The sequence below is a fragment of the Aspergillus wentii genome, assembly GCF_001890725.1.
Source record: "Aspergillus wentii DTO 134E9 unplaced genomic scaffold ASPWEscaffold_1, whole genome shotgun sequence".
In the NCBI taxonomy this organism is placed as follows: Eukaryota; Fungi; Ascomycota; class Eurotiomycetes; order Eurotiales; family Aspergillaceae; genus Aspergillus; species Aspergillus wentii.
The window spans coordinates 2,483,179-2,504,227 of record NW_024467832.1 but is presented as its reverse complement, the minus strand read 5'-3'; the positions used below and the strand labels follow the sequence as shown (position 1 = coordinate 2,504,227).

The 21,049-nt window shown below is 50.1% G+C and overlaps 7 protein-coding genes across 7 annotated transcripts; 4 read left to right on the top strand and 3 right to left on the bottom strand.

Annotated features, from left to right (window-relative positions):
- Positions 1–1,144: 1,144 nt before the first annotated feature.
- ASPWEDRAFT_167012 (uncharacterized protein) lies at positions 1,145–3,859 on the top strand (the record flags this gene model as incomplete). The annotated part of the gene is made up of 4 exons (XM_040830098.1): positions 1,145–1,392; positions 1,459–2,886; positions 2,936–3,229; positions 3,280–3,859. The coding sequence occupies 4 exons, from the start codon at positions 1,145–1,147 to the stop codon at positions 3,857–3,859; spliced, it is 2,550 nt and encodes an 849-aa protein (XP_040694644.1).
- Positions 3,860–4,400: 541 nt separating this feature from the next.
- Positions 4,401–5,366, bottom strand: ASPWEDRAFT_100741 (putative short chain dehydrogenase; the record flags this gene model as incomplete). The annotated part of the gene is made up of 3 exons (XM_040827326.1): positions 4,401–4,712; positions 4,762–5,100; positions 5,151–5,366. 3 exons carry the CDS (start codon positions 5,364–5,366, stop codon positions 4,401–4,403), a joined length of 867 nt encoding a protein of 288 aa, XP_040694643.1.
- A 2,191-nt stretch (positions 5,367–7,557) lies between these two features.
- Positions 7,558–9,940, top strand: ASPWEDRAFT_178756 (lysophospholipase family protein). The gene is made up of 3 exons (XM_040831773.1): positions 7,558–7,771; positions 7,829–8,498; positions 8,546–9,940. Exons 1-3 carry the CDS (start codon positions 7,720–7,722, stop codon positions 9,741–9,743), a joined length of 1,920 nt encoding a protein of 639 aa, XP_040694642.1. The 5' UTR covers positions 7,558–7,719; the 3' UTR covers positions 9,744–9,940.
- A 470-nt stretch (positions 9,941–10,410) lies between these two features.
- On the top strand, positions 10,411–15,673 carry ASPWEDRAFT_23092 (uncharacterized protein; the record flags this gene model as incomplete). The annotated part of the gene is made up of 2 exons (XM_040832441.1): positions 10,411–15,083; positions 15,136–15,673. 2 exons carry the CDS (start codon positions 10,411–10,413, stop codon positions 15,671–15,673), a joined length of 5,211 nt encoding a protein of 1,736 aa, XP_040694641.1.
- A 261-nt stretch (positions 15,674–15,934) lies between these two features.
- On the bottom strand, positions 15,935–17,657 carry ASPWEDRAFT_23091 (3-deoxy-7-phosphoheptulonate synthase class II; the record flags this gene model as incomplete). The annotated part of the gene is made up of 6 exons (XM_040832440.1): positions 15,935–17,030; positions 17,086–17,137; positions 17,193–17,285; positions 17,339–17,408; positions 17,458–17,567; positions 17,636–17,657. 6 exons carry the CDS (start codon positions 17,655–17,657, stop codon positions 15,935–15,937), a joined length of 1,443 nt encoding a protein of 480 aa, XP_040694640.1.
- A 324-nt stretch (positions 17,658–17,981) lies between these two features.
- Positions 17,982–18,957, top strand: ASPWEDRAFT_34423 (uncharacterized protein). The gene is made up of 2 exons (XM_040833998.1): positions 17,982–18,391; positions 18,442–18,957. Exons 1-2 carry the CDS (start codon positions 18,083–18,085, stop codon positions 18,550–18,552), a joined length of 420 nt encoding a protein of 139 aa, XP_040694639.1. The 5' UTR covers positions 17,982–18,082; the 3' UTR covers positions 18,553–18,957.
- On the bottom strand, positions 18,466–20,910 carry ASPWEDRAFT_34422 (putative MFS multidrug transporter). The gene is made up of 3 exons (XM_040833997.1): positions 20,059–20,910; positions 19,744–19,990; positions 18,466–19,696 (listed from the first exon to the last, which is right to left on the bottom strand). The coding sequence occupies exons 1-3, from the start codon at positions 20,790–20,792 to the stop codon at positions 18,797–18,799; spliced, it is 1,881 nt and encodes a 626-aa protein (XP_040694638.1). The 5' UTR covers positions 20,793–20,910; the 3' UTR covers positions 18,466–18,796.
- Between the last annotated feature and the right edge of the window lie 139 nt (positions 20,911–21,049).

Below are 21,049 nucleotides of genomic sequence, written 5' to 3'. Positions count from 1 at the left end.
TTAGATGTGAGTATTTTGACAGCATGAAGAACAGATCGAGGCACAGCGGAATGCTGATGACGGCAGTGAACAGACACGACTAAGCCTAAGACTGAGGCGGATTCGATCTTCGAACTGGTGAAGCCTTTTGGCTGAGATCGTCGTCGTCGTACGAACAGGCGTACCAGCGGTACGATACAGGTAACACTGATGTCTGACTCCACAGAGCATGATTGGCTGTCTCAAGTTATTCTTGGAGACGGTACGTAATCCGTATTTGCAGCCAGTTGCAGGTTTCAGAATTCAGGGTCCGTATTTTGGGCTTTCTCTCGGCTTACTCCGCCTGGACGATGATCTTCAACATCTGGAACCTTTCCGAGGAGATCCGAGGCATCATCAACTCAGAAGTCACTGCCAGTCAGCATCTGGATTGCTCTGTATAAGATAGAGAAGAGTCATATCAGATCCACTAAACAAGCTTATGTATATGACAGAATATGATGGCTAATATCTATTAATGTATCTTCAGAAATAAGATATTAAAGTTCGATTGTACCACCACGGGTCCGGATGGCGTTTATGGCACGACGCTAATGTGGCATGTTCCACGTCAGACATCCTGGCTCTTGTTTATTCTCTTGTTTTTTCTTTTACCTGTTTAGGATAGAACCCCCTCTAAGCAGCACTGAAAAGGGGTTTTGTCGCGTGAGATCTCCCCTTCTAGGGCTTAGGGTCTCCCAAATGGGCGACAGATGCCTAGTGGCGCAGCTTCCTAAAAAGACAGCGTGTGTGACCTTCTCGAGCGCTGATTGGCTGCGGTGGGGCCATGGACCCCTGCCGGTGGGGCGGTGGCCCCCAACCAGATCGGCGCATCGCCTTATGGCGCCCGGCGGAAAAGGGTCCAGGTTGCATCAGTAGCCTGTGACTGGCCATAAATTTCAGCTGCATTACAGACGCTGTACAGACGCTGTAACGCATTCACTGCCATTGTGTCTCCAGTCGACCGTCACACACGCCTCTGACAGATCCTTTTCCATTCATCATCGGATCGTCCTCGCAGCCTCTACCATGGGTCTCGCTCATCTTCTTCCTTCTTTCTTAACATCTGCCCTCCCCGACATCCTTCCATGAGTCCTTCCACTCGTCCTAAAATGATCCCTCGGTCATGTCGTTCCGCTCCTACGTTCCCTCCTTTCCCTCCATCCTCTTCGCCCTCGTTGTTGTGAGCGTCATCTCCTCCAAGGTCTTACACATCTTTCACCATATCCAGTCTTTGCCCTTCCTCTACTTTGTCGTCTATTCCCCGACTTTGGTGATTCAGGATGTCGTGGTGATTTCTGTTTCTCGTCTGCTGCTCAACTCTCCAGAGTCTCGTTGGCAATGGCTCGCGTGCTCGGCGGGCGCCATCTTGGCGTAAGTATTTCTGACCGCTTGCTGGCCATCTTCGGAATCGCCGCAATCTGACTGAAATCTCGATAGACTCTTTGCCTGGTTTGCTGCGTCTGTCCAGTTTGGGTTCTGGTTTGAGACAGGCGCCGAGGTCCAGTGGGCCGCGTCCAATAGTTTCATATCAGACCCAGCGGCTATGAAGATCTTGATGAGCGGTATTTCTAGCGTCACAGCCGCCGGTACCATCATATTTCTCGCCGCCTTTGTTATCAATTCTCGACTGTATTCCATCAGTGGCAGCTGGCTGCGGGCGGTTCGGGATCGATGTTGGGTTACCCTGCGGGAGCCTCGGGCTTTGCTTCCATTCAGTAAAACTCCCGGTGACCGACGATGCGCCTATACAACGATCATTCCGATCACGGCCCTGGCCATCTCGCTCTTTTTTTTGGAAGTCACCCGCCCGGCCGTGCCATATGACCATCTTTCGCGTGCAGTGCCGTTGAATATGTTGGATGCCTTGCATAGACCTTCGATGGAGAACTGTCCCCCGCCACCCTTGCCTTTTCCTTTTCACGGCAAGGGAGGACCCCATCACCATCACCATGGGCCTCCCCCTCCCCCCCCTGGTCCTTTTGGGTTCCCTCCCCCACCGCCACCGCCGCCTCCACATCACTTCCCGGTACGCCCATCATGGCTTCCGGATGAGGCGCCACCAGGATTCCAGCGTTGGAATATCAGTGACACACGTGACGATCAAGAATTTGGTATCCAACCTCAATGTCCGGGCGTACCGTTTCAACACTACAATGCCGAGAGAGACCCAATGAAAGTTTCCAACACCGGTGAGGAAGTTATCGAAACTTTGAAGCAGGCCTTCAAAGAGAACTCGGTCGAAATCCACCATGTTGTGCTCGTGACGTTGGAAAGTGGGCGGAAAGAGCTGTTTCCCATGCAAGCCGGAACTCCTCTGTACGGCTACATTGTCGAATCGCACCCAGAGAAAGATAGGAAGGCGGCCATCGACACGCTGTCTCAGATGACTCCTGTGGCGCAGATGCTCACCGGAGAGTATGCTTTGGACAGCGCAGGTCAAACCAATGATTTCAGCGGTGAGCCCTGGGCGAATTCGTCAGTACCAGGCATGGGTGGAATCAATGTGAAGGGAGCTCTTACCCCGAGTACCTTGACATTGAAGAGTATTCTCGGAAGTCATTGTGGTGTCAGTCCACTGCCTGTGGATCTGTTGGAGGAAGTCAACCATGAGTTCTACCAGCCTTGTCTGCCGCAGATCTTTGAACTGTTCAATCGAAAGAAGGGCGGGGGAGGCAAGAACAGCGAGAAGCCGTTTTTGGGACTCCCCTGGAAGTCTGCCTACATTCAGCCGGGCACCGATTCATACGACCGACAACACAAGTTGAATGAGTTGATGGGCTTTGAAGAAATCATGAGCAAAGAAAGTCTGCAGGACCCGGCATCAAAGCATTTCCCTCCTAAGACTTCCGAAACCAACTATTTCGGGTAAGCATATCCAGTTTGGCTGAGTGAGTATGAATCTAATAATGAATAGTTACGCCGAAGGCGAGACCAAGCCTTATATCCAAGACTTGATCAACGACGCGGCTGAGGGTAAAAACCGATTGTTCCTGTCACATCTCACCACTTCGACACACCATCCCTGGTCCCTGCCCAAGAATTTCGTCAAGAAGCAATACATGGGTAGCGAAGGCAGCGTTGACCACAAGTCGATGAATGATTATCTCAACACGATTCGCTTTGTCGATGACTGGCTGGGAGAGATGCTGGGTCTTCTTGATGAAGCCGGAATCAGCAACAACACCTTGGTGGTGATGGTTGGCGACCAGTATGTTCCTTCCTCTTATGGAAATAGAATGCATGCTAATAAAAAAACAGTGGACAAGCCTTTAGCGAAGATTCCAAGACGACTGGAACCTTTGAAAACGGACATATCAGCAACTTCCACGTACCGCTGCTATTCAGAAACCCCAATCTCCCACACATTGACGTGTCAGCGAATGCGACGTCTCTCTCCATCATCCCCACAATCCTAGACCTTCTCGTGCAATCCGAGTCATTGGACGAGCAGGACTCTGTCGTCGCCTCTGCCCTAGTGCCCGAGTTCCAGGGCCAATCGTTGATCCGACCGTTCCGAAATGAACGGGAAGAAGACGGACAGCCATTGTGGAACATGGCGCTGATCAACGGAGGCGGCTCGATTCTCGGGATTACCTCGGCCAATTCGCCCTACCGTCTCATTCTCCCTCTGAAAGAGGAGTTCAACTTCCGCTTCACGAACCTGGAGAAGGATCCTGGGGAAACCCGGCCAATCCAGGCGTGGACGGTGAACCATCTCGTCTCCTTGGTGACCAAAGACCACGGCAGAGAAGCCGCGGCTTGGTTGGAGGAGGCCGAGCAGGTGGGAACGTGGTGGGTGGCCGAACAAAAACGACTATGGGATTACCGGAAGGAGTGATTTCTGCTGCATTGCATTGTAAATGTGCATTTGTATGTTAGATATGCATACACGGCGTTTTGTACATACATATTACTGTATATTGGACATGATAATGATGAATATTCATACTATCTACGGAGCACCATTTACCATGAGTGACCGAGTGCGTAGATGCTGACACCATGTGACAGCATATCAAACGAGAATCAAACAAATGGATGAGAATACGCCAACTCACAGTCCACGTGAAACGACAACTAACAAATCCATTGGCAGACTCCAACCAGGTGATATCGAGCGCACCATAATAACTAATTCCGGAACCATGGATTGGACAATCTTTTAATTCCCGTGGGTCATGCGATCCCCGGGTTTTAAATTAAAAATAAAAATAAAACAATCGATGATGCGGACTGGATAACTTTATTTAAAATGCGTGTGGTTGGGTTTCATTAATCTACTTACTTCACTATGACAGACACAGTGGCCATTTCACTTTACACGCCATGCATCAACAAATCAAAAACCAAAATCATAGTCATAAAGGTAGTCATACGATCTACCAAGCAGCATGCCCCCCATCAATCCGCACATCACTCCCTGTCATAAAGCTACTCGCATCACTGAGCAAAAACACCGCCGCACCACGGTACTCGCTCGGACTGGACAGACGGCCGAGCATGTTATCCTTGGGCCAGGTCTCGCGACGCTCGGGATACTCGATGAAGAGCTGCTCCACCATGGCGGTGACGATGTAGCCGGGCGAAATGGTGTTGCAGCGGATCTTGTAGGGGCCCCATTCCATGGCGAGGTTGCGGGAGAGTTGGAGGACGCCGGCTTTGCTGGCGTTGTAGGCGGGGCAGATGAGGCCCTGTCCTCATTAGCATCTTGAAAGAGATAGAGGTGGATGGGGGACATACCCGATTGGCAACCGAACCACTCATACTCGCAATAAAGACGATACTTCCCCCCTTCCCAAAGCGAATCATCTGCTTGGCCACCGCTTGAGCCGTCATAAACACTCCCGTGACATTCACCTCGAACATGGTATTCGAGTCCTTGGCCGTATACTCGAGCGCGGGCGTCTCCTGCTGAATCCCCGCCGCAGCGAGTAACCCATCCAAACGGCCCTCTGCGGTGGCAATCTCCTCGACGACCTGGTGGAGAAGTTCTGCGTCGCGTACATCGATGCGACGGTAGTGTAGTTCCGTATTGAGCTCTTCGCGGGCTCGTTTTTGGATGGTGTAGAAATCGGGGGACTACACTTATCAGTATACTTGGGCATATCATGTGTTTTGGGGAGGCTTACTGGCTCCTCCAATCGATCAAGAGCATAGACCTTAGCACCAGACTCGAGAATCGCTTCAGCCTGGACTAAACCCAGTCCACGGGCAGCGCCAGAGACGATAATGACTCTTCCCGCGAGGCTGAATTCGGGCATTCTGGACTTTGTGCCCATGCCAAAGTCATTTTGGAATTGGGAGACGGCGGATGGGGGGTCGGTTGTTTCGATGGAGACGGACATTGTGTCTGCTGCTGTTGTGATGATATATGATAGAATATGAAGGATAAGGCAGTGATCAGAGATGAATGTAAGAGATTATGGATAAGAAGAGAAGAGAGTGTGAGGGGACCGTTTTTATATGATTGTAGGAGAGAGAGAAGCTCATGTGAGCAGCACGATGGCCCAAAAGGGAAACCGAGAGGATTAAAAAGATGCAGTGGATTCGGTCTGGACCCGGAATGTAAAAGAGTCACTTGATTGCTGATATCGATGCAGTTTGTTGTTGTAGTACTGTAGTAGTACGAACTTCTAAGTATAGCGATATAGCGATGTAGATCTATCTCTACGTAGTAACTATACTACAATAATATTATAGTATAGACAGTATAATGTAGCATATCTAATATATTATACTATATCATAGCTCTAGCTATTCAATAATAAAATATATCCAACACTCAATTGAATAACTAGCAAGATCAGACAGGAAATCCGCTCGGTTTCCTTATTCGGGCAACCCGACAGCCACCAGTCAAAATGCACCATCTCCGTCTGGACAATTCTGGAAAACAACTACAATCGATATTTGATCATCACGGGATGCACTCGTGCATTGTGCGACACTATCTTCCGTAGATCTCATCTTGTGACCTTCAGATTCTGCTGCTGCTGAGCTGTTCTTGGTTTTCCTATTGTGGAATTGCCGTTGCTCCACTTATTCCATATCCCCATATCTCCATATTCCCCTTATTATGCTTATTGATTCAATTAAATCGGTATAATATTATGCATCAAAGAAAGAAAGATATCGTCGCATCTAGAACCACCGACTGTCCATGTGACCTGCAGAGTTTGTATTTCCATTTCAACTGCTTATCATCTATTCTTAGATCCTCTATACATACACATCTATATCTCTTTATTCCTCCAATAGCCAGATACTTTGGCTTCATCTTCACTCATCGTCGCTGCTCGTTCAGATCCCCCTGTTGCATCCTGTCGAGCCTCTTTTATTTTACATCGTCCCTGACCAAGTGGTGCCCACGGCGTAATCCCCAATCGCCGCATTCCACTTCCCCTGGTGTACAAAAAAGGCGCGCAGAGCATTCGCCCATTATTTTGATCCCTGTTCAATTAACATTGCTCCATATATATTCATCATATATTCATGTAGATAGATAGGATATTTGATTCTTGATGGAATTGCTATGCTGTTTATATGCTATCCTCATATTGAAGCGGGGAGATGATCAATAAGGGACCCACTATAGGCATAAGCTGGCATTGAAGATAAGCATAAGCATAAGCATAATCGAAGGTATAGAGAAGATTATATCTATGGAGGTATAAACTGGTTGGGATAATCAATAATCATGCTTCAGTTAAGGGGTGGATGTGAAAAAATATATCTGATGGACAGTGTTGATATTCTAGGAATATCAGTATTTAATGATCAGGCAAGCGAGAATCCATCCAGAGAGCAAATATCTCGATAAGGTGCTGTTAATGATACTTACTACAGAGTATGTACATGTACCTCAGTCTAGGTGGGTACTCTGAATAGCATCAACTTCTCCTCTACGCGCTAATGGCGGGTCTCAATAAACAATCGATGTACCCCATATTTAGATGGATTGAATATTAATTAGATTGATATCTTTTAGATTGCTTTTATGATATAATTTTATGTATTAACTGTTAGTATCATCATATGGCAGACATTGTCGAGTTTTTGGTCTTGTCTACACATACCTTCAATTAGCGTGAGTGACACAGTGGCATGTGCATAATATAAAACAACCATTGATCCCTTGTGTGTCTCATATTTGAGTCTGACTGTTGAACTAATAGCAGTTGTACTACAATACTATCTGATCAATTCATTTCATGCAGATTTGATGTTTTATTATTGACCCACAGTAATCTTCAGCAGGATCATCTTTTATCACTCAATAACTACACAGTAGTATCTATGTAACTTCAACATATTTAATTTAATTATTCACTGATCATGAGAAAATTATATCTCTCCCATGGTTCATACGATTGAAAAACCAATCTCAATTCTAATCTCGATTCACCCAGATCTGCCCAAACCGGATCCTGCCCTGACATCATCGATCGCCTCTGCTGCCTGTGATTTGCCCAACTAGTGCCCCTCCACTGTTTTTACTCCAGCGACCGTCTGCTTGGCTTCGTATTCGGATATGAACTGAGGAAAAAAAACCCCTGGGGGGATCAGCTGAACTCGACTTGTTCTCCTCAAAACTGGCCCCCATTCCCCGTTTCATCTGGCTGAATCTTTTGACTTTCGAGTCTTTTTATTCCGGTCGCTCGCTCTCTCACTGTGTTTGCGAGTGTGGCTGCAGTCAAGATGAAATCTACGGCTTTTTTCAGCTCAATTGCCCTGGCGGGTCTTCTCTCTGGTATGTACACGGTCGCATTGACTACTCCATGGTGTTATCATATCTGACCGGTTATAGGTGCGTCAGCTGCACCAGGCTCTGCCAGTGAGAATGTGAGGCTGGACAGAGTGTCGCGCGCTCTGCCAAACGCCCCTGATGGCTACACCCCCTCCAAGGTCGACTGCCCGGCCTCTCGTCCAACGGTCCGCAGCGCCGCAAAGCTCTCGTCAAACGAAACCTCGTGGCTGAATACTCGTCGGGACAAAACCACCTCCGCGTTGAAGGATTTCTTCGGCCATGTGACGATCAAAGACTTTGATGCCGCGGGGTACGTCGACAAGTTCTCCAGCAACAGCTCCAACCTGCCTACTATCGGTATCGCGGTGTCGGGAGGTGGTTACCGGGCCATGTTGAACGGTGCTGGTGCCATCAAGGCTTTTGATAGTCGTACGGACAACTCGACCAACACCGACCAGCTGGGTGGATTGCTTCAGTCTGCGACTTACTTGTCTGGTCTTAGTGGTGGTAGTTGGTTGGTGGGTTCGATCTATGTCAACAACTTCACCTCTATCTCCGATCTGCAGACCTACGAGGATGGAGAGGTTTGGCAGTTTGAAAATTCGATTTTCGAGGGCCCTGACAGCGGTTCGATCCAGATTTTGGATTCGGCATCTTACTATAAGGATATTGAACAGGATGTGTCCGGCAAGTCCAAGGCCGGTTTCTCGACTTCCATTACTGATTACTGGTATGATCATAATTGTTCCTCTACAGTTCACATACTGATATTTGTAGGGGCCGTGCGCTGTCTTACCAGCTCATCAATGCCACCAACGGTGGCCCCAGTTACACCTGGTCATCAATTGCTTTGACCGAGTCGTTCCAGCAGGCTGACATGCCCTTGCCGCTGGTCGTTGCAGACGGCCGATACCCCGATCAGCTTGCGATTAGCAGCAACAATTCTACCGTTTTCGAGTTTAACCCCTGGGAGTTTGGCACCTTTGACCCTACCATTTATGGTTTTGCTCCCCTTGAGTACTTGGGCTCGCGGTTCATCGCGGGTACTCTGCCTTCGAATGAGACCTGCGTGCGTGGGTTTGACAATGCTGGTTTCGTCATGGGTACTTCGTCCACTCTGTTCAACCAGTTCCTTCTTTCTGTCAACTCTACTGGACTGCCTAGCTTCCTCAAGAATATCTTTACCGATATCCTGGGCAAGATTGGTAGCGACAATGATGACATTGCCATGTACACTGCCAATCCGTTCTATGGCTGGTCCAACTCGACCTCTCCCTTTGCCGACCAGACAGAAATCAATGTCGTTGATGGTGGCGAAGATTTGCAGAACATCCCTCTGCACCCTCTGATCCAGCCCGAGCGCAACGTGGATGTCATCTTTGCCATCGACTCTTCCGCCGATACCACCTACAACTGGCCCAATGGTACTGCGATGGTTGCAACTTACGAGCGTAGCCTGAATGGCACTGGCATTGCCAACGGCACGGCTTTCCCTGCCATCCCCGACCAGAACACCTTTGTCAATGAAGGCTTGAACAAGCGCCCTACATTCTTTGGATGCAACAGCACAAACATCACCGGAACTGCCCCGTTGATTGTGTACCTCCCCAACTCGCCCTACACGTATCTCTCGAACGTTACCACCTTCGACCCCTCCTATGAAGACAGCGAGAGAGACGACCTCATCACCAACGGATACAACATGGCCACCATGGGCAACGGCACCGTCGACGGCAACTGGTCCACCTGCGTTGCCTGTGCCATCCTGAGCCGCTCCTTCGAGCGCACCAACACCAACGTCCCAGAGGCCTGTACCCAGTGCTTCAACAAGTACTGCTGGAACGGCAACACCAACTCCACCACCCCTGCGGATTACGAGCCTGCTACTACCCTCGATAGCTCAGGTATCTCTCTTGTGCCCTCTGCTATCTCGACTATGGTTGTAGTGAGTGCTACACTCTTTAGTATGATTTAACCGATCTAGTACAATTTTGCATATACCTTGATATTTGCGTTTATATTTTCGACATACCTATGTGATTTGAAAAATTACTTCTTTTGGACATTTTTATCGATAGCAAAAGCTGTAGTACGGTCTTATGGCTTTTTGGATAGTTTCTACAATATATGATATCTTCAATTCTGTAATCGAGAATGTCCTTTTAACCTTCTATGCACTTGATATACTGGGATTAACTGGCTGCCATATGCATGCTGCATCATCCATCACGTGCAGTGGGTCAGTTGCCAGGGAAACGGCACGTGACTTCCCAAATAAGCAACCCGCCCACCGGCGCGTGTGGACTTGGAACGGTGAAGGCGGCATTTCGACCGCTTGCAGTTGCACCTCCAACCACGCATCGCCAATTGTGGGATACACGACTTCCCCCGGCCATCGACGACCAAAAAGATTCATGATCAGTTCCGACATAATTAATTAATTAATTAGTTCCCCCCGGCGCCCATTGGGGACTCACGATGAGAATTACGCCCTGTCAACATCTGTATTGACGCACATCCGCCACTCCGCCAACCACAACGCGATTTGATTTGATTTGGAGAATATCGTCCCGCAGGTTGCTTTTTTGAAAATCCCCGAACTCTACACCACACCCTGCATATTTGGGAAGTAACGACACATCATGGCTCGAGCAGCTGTGATTCCGAAATCGCCGCCTAAGCGGGCGACGCGCGGTAGACCTAAAGGATCCACGACTGAAACTGCTGCATCCAAGGCGAGAGCGAGGAAAAAGGCGTCGACACCAGCTACAGCTACAACGGCGGCACAGAGGAAAAGAGGAGCGGCGCGAACTACTACATCCAATGTTGATGATGACTCGGACGACGCGACAGACGATGAGATTGGTGTTATTCAGCCAAAAGAGAAACCCAAGGGGGCGAAAGGACGAGGAAGACCGGCTGGTTCTACGACATCTGCTGGCACAGGTCGAGGAAGAAAGGCAGCGCCAGCGCCAGCACCAGCTGCTGAATCGGGAAGTGATGACGACGATGAAGACGAACTTGCTCATACTGATTCCGCGCCGAAGAAGAGGGGAAGACCGAAGGCGAAGCCTGCGGCAAAGTCAGAACCGGCTCCTAAGCCTAGAGGTCGACCGAGGGCTGGTACGGCAAGCAAACAGTCAAAAGCGGCAGATACCGAGAAGGAAACTTTGCGGAAGAATACCCGAGCAAACAAGATTTTGGATTCCTCAGTGGACGAAACGAATCCCAGACAGATGATCATTTCGACAAATTCGACTTTAATGAGGTCAAATATGTTGCGTGGACCGGCCAAGAAGAAAACCGTCACTTTCCAAGACCCGTCGGGATCGGAATCGGAGGATATGGAGGAACTTGCAGCTCCTGCTGCTGGGAGGAGGAGAGCAGCCAGTACATCGACACGTCAGCCAGGCCTCGCATCGAAACCAGTTCGGAAGCCTGGTGCGACTTCTGGTCGTGGTCGTAAACCCGCGGCAGCAGCCAAGGGCGCTGCGAAACCATTATCGCCTAAGAAGGACAAGCAGGTCGCAAAGTCACTTTCCGCATTTGCAGGCTCAGATGGTGAGGACGATGAGCTGAGTGGTGCCAAGGATCAGTTCAAATTAACTGTCCATTCTCCCTTCAAACATGGATCCGAGAACACTGGACTGGGCTCTCCGGTCAGAAGAATCAACTTTACGCCCAAGAAAGGACCTAAGACCGTGGACGAAAATGGCGAGCCTACCAACCTCAACGCGAAACCTATGGATTTCAGCGAGTCGCTTTTCATGTCCAGTCCTGCGAAGCGCCCGTCGGCTTCTCCGTTCGCCTTCACAATGAAAGAGACACCGAGGAGAGGTGGTTTTACAGTTGGAAATGAGGCCAAACCTATTTCTCAACCCAATTTTACCCCCACGCAAGATTCGCCGCTCAAGTCATCGCCTAAAAAGGCAAGATTGGAAACCCCGCGTCACGGTGGTCTCTCTTTCCTAGATGACAGCAGACCAATGTCTCAGCCAAACTTTACACCCGGTCACAACTCCCCGCTCAAGACATCGCCCAAGAAAGGAAACCTTGGTGCATCGTTCTCCCTTACTCCGTCCAAGGCATCGTCAACACCATTGGTCACTCGGGCGTCTCTGCTTCAGAGCCCTGCTAAAAGATCTTTCTCCCCATTTAAAAGCTCCTTGTTTGCTAGGCAGCAGCCACTGCCAGAGAAAGCTGAGACTATGGAAGAGCACGATGTAGAGGATGAAATTTCCACTACCCCAAAGACTGTCGACTCTCCCCTTACGCCTAAAGGATTGTCCCAAGTGGATATCGAAACCCCAGAAAAAACAATGGACGAAGTGTCTCGTGAAATTGACGAACAATTAGCGCCCGAGCCTGAACACGAACCTGAAGTTGCGATGGAAGACGATGTTGAAGAAGATGCTGAACTCGACCAACATCTGGAGGACGCTGCGGAAAATGCTGAACACCAGGCCGTGGAGGTTGACGAGGGTGAGAGTGAGGAGGAGCCTGAGAATGCCGCTGAGGAGTTGATGGAAGAGGACCACAACGAGCTGCCCGATGCTCCTGAGTACCAAGAGATTGACGACCAGGAAGAAGTAGAGGAGGAAGATGAGATGGATGACATGGCCATGGTGTCTAGTGAACCCGGACATGATTCACCCAGCCCTGTTCACGCTGAGGAGCATATTGAGCATGAGGTAGACGATGCCCCTGAAGATGTCGAAAGCGAGCACGTTGAACAGGCAGAGGAGGTCGAGGATGAACGGGAGATTCATGATGTCGAAAATGTCGAGTACGACGAGGACGCCACCGAGGATGAGCCGCTGGAGGATGTCCAGGACGACGTTCAAGACGTTGCAGATCATTTCAGCCACCACGAAGAAGTCGCCGAAGACACGGCCGAAAGCTACGTCCCGGACCACATTGAAAACAACATGGAAGACCCTGCCGAGGAGTCCTCGGAAGAGCTCGCAGCCGATGTTGTTGATAACGACTCGGAAGTCGAGCAGAGCCCCAGCGCGCGTCCGAAACAAGCTGAGCCTGAACCGGAAACTGAGCAAGTGGACTATGAACTCGACGAAGCCTCAGCTGGTGATGACAATGATGAGGTCGAACCAGAAGCACCCGTTCAACTTGAAACCGGACACGAAGTGCACGAGGATGTCTTTGACGAAGCACCTGTCACCTCCCAAACTCCACAGAGAAACTCGAGGGTTGCAGCTCCTCAAGTCCCTGCTCGGGAGCAACATACCCCCGAACCATTTGTGCAGCAACCCAACCATGACGAGGATAGTTACTACAGCGATGTCGAGTTCTTTGATGACGACGAGCCTACCCTAGTTGCAATCGATGAGAATGAGCAGTATATGCAAACACCCGGCCGAACATCACGCAGAACACCCCGCCGGACCCCCGGTCGAACCCCCCGGCGGATTTCACGCCGGGTTTCTCGACGTGCTTCTCAATACGCAGCGCAAGAGAGTGAACCTGTCAGAAGCGCCCCTCGGGAAGCTCCTCGTCCTCCCCCTGTCTTATCTCCCCCGGCTCGTGAGCCCACTATGGAATCTGCTGAACCCGAAGTTGTCCCTGGCATAACTGCAAATGAGGAAGATGAGAATCGTCGAGAGTCCCGGCGGATCTCACAACGAATCCATGAGGGGATTTGGCGACGTATTTCCGACCATTCATTCCAGGAAAGTCCGCACGAAGCTGAGACTTTTACACCTCCGGTTCCATCTCCAGCTCATGAGCTCGCTATTGAGCCCACTGAGCCAGAGCTTGCCCCCGGCACAGACGTAAATGTCGAAGATGAGGGCCGCCGAGTCTCCCAGCCGATCTCTCGACGAATCTCTCATCCGCTTCCACGACGCGTTTCCCAACATGTTGTGCAGGAAAGCGAACCCGCCAGAAGCTCGCCTGAAGCTGAACCCCTTCAGCCGGTTCCGTCTTTCCCAGTTCGTGAGCTAATTGACAACCACGATAATGATACGGAGAGTATGGAATCTGCTGAACCCGATGTTGCTCCTGATACAACTATGGATATGGAAAACGAAGGTCCTCCAGCGGAAGAAATTTCTATGCCTCAAACACCTACAAGGCAGACTCCTCGCCGTAAGAGCAAGACAAGGCGGTCATTGTTTGACAATGCACCTCGCTTTACGCCTTTGGCAAACCAAATGAGTCAATGGAAGACTATTAGTCCAGACAAAGCACAGCCCAGACGCTCAGGACGACGGGGTGTCTTCTCTATTGGAGGGATTCCAAAGCCATCCAGACATGCCCCAAGGAAGTCAGCGGAGATTTCCTACCCTGACATCTCCAGACACTCGCTTGCTGGTGTCGAGTCGCTATTTGATGAACCACCCGTTCAAGATAGTGAGAATGAGCAGTTGGACACTGAAATTTATCAGGACCAAGAGCAAGAGCAAGAGCCCGAAGTCAGTCAGGATGATGCTTTGGAAACTGAAACACCGCAGAGACAACCTATGAGTGAGATCTTTGAAGAACCAAAGTCCGCGATCACAGAGGCCAATGAAGACCAAGGGAGTGTATATGACCAAAGCCCCCTTGCCTCCAGCGTGAATCACTACTCTGCACCCCCGACACCCTCAGCTCACGATGGGTCAGAGGACGAGAAGGAGAACGATGACGAGAACGTGCCTCCCCCGGCTCCCGCAACTCCGACGCAAAAAACTATCGTTCCCCCGCAAACCTTCCATACGGTTTCGAAGGTGCCTCTCAAACCAGAAGGTGAAGTGTCGCCACTGAAGATGCCCCGTAAGCGGGGTTATTCAATTTCGAACACATCGCCTGTGCGTTCTTCTCCAAGAATTCGCAACTCCATGTTTAGCCCCAGAAACCCCGAACCTCCCTCCTTTTCTCCTCGTAAATCGCCGAGAATTGAGGAACCCACAACTCCCAAGCGGAGAAGCAGTTCTGTGAGGAAGAGTGTGAATGGCAAGGAAAGTGCACAAAAGAGAGCGGCAACTAGGTCTCCCAGTCCCGCGAAAACACCTCGTCGGAACACCAATGCAGGCGAACAAGCTCTCGGAGGAGCTATTGTTCATGTGGATGTTCACACTACCGAGGGAGAAGACGCTAGTGGCATTTTCGTCGAGCTCTTGCAGCAAATGGGAGCTAGATGTGTTAAGAATTGGTCTTGGAATCCTCGTGCTAGCCCGACGCCTGCTGATTCAGCGGACCCCAGTAGCAAAGTCGGCATCACCCATGTCGTCTTCAAAGATGGAGGAGTTCGAACTTTGGAAAAGGTTAGACAGGCGGGTGGTCTTGTCAAGTGTGTTGGAGTTGGTTGGGTTCTTGAGTAAGTTATGTTATGCGTAATCACGTGGTATCAGTACTGACTTTGATTACAGTTGTGAAAGAGAGAACAAGTGGCTTGACGAGGCGCAGTATGCTGTCGATAGCTCCATTATTCCCCGTGGAGGTGCAAAGCGCAGAAAGAGCATGGAACCTCGCGCGCTGAGCAATGTCAATGGAACCCTTGTCAAGGTCGACTCCGCTACCGCTTCTGCTAGTGGCAGACGCTCTGGTGCTGACTGGGACACTATGGAGGACTTTATGAGACATACGCCTCCACTTGGCCGCGATGAGCCTAGCACTCCCCAGAAGAACAAGAAGCATGACGATGATTATTACCAAGTCCCCAAGACTCCTGGGCCCGGTTTCAATCTCGACAACATTGGAATGTCTCCGGCAACCCCGTTCTACCTCACCCAGCAAGCGAAACTCGTCCAGCAAACCTGTCCTGCTAAGCAGACTCGACAAGGATTATTCTCGACATCAAGCGCGGTCGATGACGAGTCTTCCAAAAGGATGCGATTCAAGCTTGACGCTGCTAGGCGGAAGAGTCTTGCGTTCAAACCCAGAGTTGGCAGCCCGCTTGTCGAATAGGGCTTTCTTTGATTGTTTTGGTTTGTTTTGCATTGGATACATACCCCGTGGTAAAATAGTTGGATTTATGTTTAAACATCTTTCTGGGTTTATTGCCATTGGTCATGGGATGCATCCTTCTTATAGTTTGGCATGGTGTTGGGGATCCTTGGAATACGATACAGATTGGCGTTATAGCTAGTTAATTTGACTGGTATCTGATTTTAATCAAATTAAAATCCAATAACATATGGATATCATATTCTTTCAGTTTAAGATGTCCTAAATTGAATTCATCCCTTCAGGTTCATCCATCTCGCGATAGAACCCAGCAACCAAGAACGCAAGTTCCAGCGCCTGCTTCTCATTCAATCGCGGATCGCAAAAGGTAGTGTACCTTTCACCCAGACCCTCCTCAGTCAACCCCCCAGCACCACCCACACACTCTGTAACAGCCTCCCCAGTCAACTCCAGATGCATACCACCCAAAAACGACCCCGCAGCACGATGAATCTCCAACGCCTGCCTCAACTCAGACAGAATATCACTAAAATGCCTCGTCTTCACCCCGGACTCCGTCGACTGCGTATTGCCATGCATGGGGTCACATTGCCAGACAGGCAGATGGCCTGACGCCTGCACGGCGGCGATATGCGCGGGGAGGTACTGCGCGATTTTACCCGCGCCGTACCGCGATATGAGCGTTACTTTGCCGATTTCGCGGGAAGGGTTGACGATGTCGAGGATTTGGGTTAGTTCGGAGGGTGTCATGCTGGGGCCGATCTTGATGCCGATGGGGTTAGTGATGCCGCGGAAGAATTCGATGTGGGCGCCGTTGAGTTGGCGCGTGCGGTCGCCTATCCAGAGGAAGTGGGCGGATGTGGCGTAGTAGCTTTTGGGGGGTGTTTGTGTTTGTGGCTGTGTGGTAGATGCTGCTGGTGGAGATGGGGTGGGTGGAGTAGGTGTGGTTGGTGTTTTGAGTAGCCGGGTTAAGCTCTGTTCGTACTCGAGAAGCAGACCCTCATGGCTTGTGTAGACATCGACGGTTTCAACACCGCGATCCGTATCAATGCCGACGGTTTGCATAAAGCGCAGGGCATCCTTGACGCGGCTCACGATGCGCTCATACTTCTCCTTGATGGACGGGGTAATGACATGGCCGAGCCCCCAGTCTAATGGGGAGTGCAAGTCTGCCATTCCCGAGGAGAGAGAAGCACGGAGGTAGTTTAGGGTTGCTGCGGAGTGGAAGTATGCAGATACTAATCGTGAAGGATCTGGTCTGCGGTTCTCTGGGTCTGCGGCGAAGCCGTTGATGTTGTCGCCGCGGAAGGAGGGCATCTCAGTGCCGTTGATGGTTTCCATTGGACTTGATCGTGGTCTGGGGTTGTTAGTTGAGCTTGGTCGGGTATCATATGATGAGGCGAAGGGCTCACTTTGCAAATTGTCCAGCTATACGCGCAATGCGAACTACCGGTTTATTGGCTCCTATTGATCCATTAGCCACGTGAAGACAAGAGATGCGAAACTGTTAGGAGCATACCCCAAATCAATACTAAGCTCATTTGCAACAGTAACTTGACCTTTGCCTCGATCATGTCCTGGTTACAATAATCAAACAATTCCGCACAGTCACCTATTCAGCATTAGAACCAAACTACTTTTCATGCAGTGGATAGATTAAAATACCTCCTTGTAAAACAAAAGCCTTCCCCAGAGCCACATTCCTCAGGCTCTTTTTTAAATTCACAATCTGTACCTGGTTAGCTCATCTAGCTCCGCTCTGCTTTGACTCAAAGGTCTCCCACCTCTTGTGTTGTGACCAACGGAGGTAACCGTTGAAGTTTTGCAAGGGCAGATTGAACACCCTGTGCATCATCATATACGACATCCTGCTTGATGGGCTTCGAGGTCCAGGCTAGGAAAAAAAAAATAATGGTTAGTCAAAGTTATTCGATTTTTCGATTATTTGCAGTCAGAACGCACAGTCTGGTTTCCAGTCCTCCATGGTGCGGGGATGATTGATCGATCGACCTCGGGATCTATGTACCAGCTTCTCTCCTCGTATCCAAGAAACGTCGGTCAATCGTCGATGTAGACGCAGTGAATTGAAGCGATGGCTCTTCCAAAACAGTTTAAAAAAGAAGAAAGAAAAGAAAGTTAAATGAAAAGAAAGAGTCAGAGAAAGACTAAGACAATAACCGGATCTGGAAAAGTCGCGGTTATTGTCGGACCTGAGTCACAGCGACTAGTCCGTATCCGGCATGGCTTGATCCGTCTGTTATCGACAATCGTCATTTTGGCTCTTATCGTCGCCTTCGTCTTTGTTATTGTTTGCTAACTACCTATTTATTCCCAACGTCCATCGCTGATCAAGCCATACATCCATCCACAGAATCCACCATCTAGATATAAAGCATCTAATACCTAATAATGTCAGACTCCATCCCCTCTGCAACCGCCGACCCCGAGCAGGAACAACTCCCCGCCAACGCCGAAGACCGCAAAGCAGCCGCCGCCCTCTCCGCCCTCAACACTAATGGCATCGGTGCGGAAACCGGTCCCAAGCCGCCATCTGCAGCAGATCAGGAGGCACTAGACAAGGCGATGAGTCGGTTGGAGATCGCGGCGGGGCAGGACGCGGGGAAGAAGCGGACGGCATCGGAGACGGCGCAGGGGAAGGAGGGTGAGGTGGTTAGGAAGAAGGCCGTTAGGGTTGCGGCAGATGATGTGGCGCTTTTGGTACGTCTGATTTCGGTATCTCTGATGAGTTGGGGCTAATGTTGGTGTAGGTGGATCAGTTGGATTTGAATAAGATCAGGGCGACGGAGTTGTTGAAGGCTCATGATGGGGATGCGAGGGAGGCTATCAAGGCGTTTATTACTGCTGTTAAAGCTTTATGAAGTCTGTTGAACGGACATGAGGAGCTTCCATGGATGACTTTCAAAGTCTATGGCCAGAGTTTGGGAGTAATAACTATCGTACTGTACTAATGTCTCATGAAGCACGATGAAATGAATGAAACGCAATTCTTTTCTCTATAGCTGACTATATGCTATACACAATCATAATGCGTCTCTCATAAATATTAATGTCATGTCAAGTCAATGTATGCCACCAAAGGGCTTATCAAAAGGGAATATCACCCTAATCCTCATCTTCAGTCGGCTCTTTCTTCTTCTCAATACCCTTGCCCTCGTAGATAGTGTAGAGGAGCAACCAACCCAGCATCGCCTCGATAGCCAATGCCCACCAGATACCTCCTACCATGTTATTGTGCAGTCCCAACCCCAGACCCCAACCTCCAATCATAGGGCCCAGAGTTCGTGCCGCACTCGATATACTCTGCGCAACTCCATGAACGGTGCCTAAGACAGAAGGGTTCGTAACTGAGTTGTTCACCAGGATGATCGCAGCTGGGAGGGCAAATGTCCGGGAGATAACCTGTAGAGCAACGACAATGGTAAAAGAGGGCCACACCAACCAAGGCAGTCGTGGAATGATAACAATGAACGGCATCAAAGCATACGACAAGGGCGAGAAGGGCAAGAACGTGCGGAAAGAAGCAAGTGTCCCCAAACGAGATTGGATGTGCGGATAGACAAAAATCTGTAATGGTAGACCGATGATTCCGATAATGGCGGTTGCAAGACCGACTCGGGAAGATGGTAGACCAAGACCACCGCCGAAGTGGAACAGACCGTCCCGGCTGCCCTCTGGAGCTCTTGGGGCTGGGAGGAACGTGAAAGTCATGGAATTGAAGGCGCTGGTGTGGAATGCGAGGAGAAAATGGGCCAGTAGCGTTAAAAGGATATTGCGTGTCCAGATTTGACGGAAGCCCGGACGCTTACGTCGAGATTGGACACGAGCACGAGCCGGACTGGAAGGAGTCGATCTACCGAGAATGCTTTCATCGATGTATAGATCATCTCCTTGGTTGGTCAGAGGGCGGTAGTGACCACGATCCTTACGTCGGGAGAGAGCTCGAACGAGTGACCGGCCCAGCTTGCGGCCCCAATCGCTTCGATACCGAGCAATTTCATGAGTCTGCAGACCATTAGTGGATTTCATCAGACCAAGCACATCAAACTTACTTCGTCCAACCCGAGAAAGACAGCCAACAAAGACGCGAAAATGAAAAAACCACTGAGCACATTCGGCAAAGCAAACGGCCATCTCTGCATCCAATACACGCCATCTTTACCCCCAAACACCGAACCAGGCCCGAATAGATGCGGATAACTTCTCGCTGGATCGGCCAGCGTACCACCAAGAACAGGACCGATAATCACACCAATATTGAAGCACATTGGCAGTAAGAGAAACGCCCTCGACTGGTACCTACCGATAATTAGCACAAAACCCCTCACATAGCCCCCACTGCACAATGGAAGTGAAGGGAAACTCACTTCTTCTCCTCAATAATCTCCGCAATCATCGTCCTCATAACCCCAACATTACTATTCAAACAACCCCCCAACGTCCGAAACACGGCAGCAGTAACAAACGACCTCGAAAACCCAAACCCCAAACACGAAATACAGGTCCCCAACAGCCCAATCAGCAACACCCTCTTCCGTCCCATCAACTCAGAATCCGCAATCCGCCCCCACCAAACTGCAGTGACAAACTGCGCCGCGGTGAAACAGCCCTGCAAGATCCCCGCCTGCGCGGAAATAGTCGAGTCAGGAAGCGCCGGATTGAACGATTTAAGCTGGTAGAACATGTACGCCTGCAGGGAGGTTTGGGTGAGGGGTTCCGAGAGCCGGGCGAAGGTGAGGATAGCCAGTTGGCTCTTTTTGGGGAGAGAGCGCCATGTTACGGGTTTTTCGTCCTCATTTTCGTCTGTGCCGTGTGTGCGTGGGGGTTCGTCGGTGTCAGAGTCAGAGTCAGAGTCCGAGGAAGAGTTGGAGTCAGAGGATAACCGGTGAGGGGTGAGATCGGGCGCTGGGGCGAGTAATTGGCGTCTTGCTTCAGAGTCGTTGTCGTGGATGATGGTGCAGACACTGTCGCCTTCACTGTCTGTGACTGGAGGCTGTAAATGATGGCCTTGGGTTTCGAAATGCGAGGCATGAAAAGTCTCGCCACTGGGGACTACATGATGCCCGTGGGGATGTTCATGTTGGTTGGAAGGGAACCCCATCAATGAGTCTGTCTTTCTGGCCTGTAGTAATGATAATAATTGGCAAAACCAAGCTTTCCGGATGATCTCACCAAGAATGTGAATATTTTTGGAAAAGTGCAGAAGAGAAGAAAACAATCGTGGAAAGATCTTGCGTGCTTTGCTTCCCTTATCGATAAACTCTGGACTAAGTCTCCCGTGCGGAGATCGGAGTCGGTGCCGATTACCCGAATCTTACAGGTTGTCCGAGCTGATTTTACTATTATTCATGAGGATGA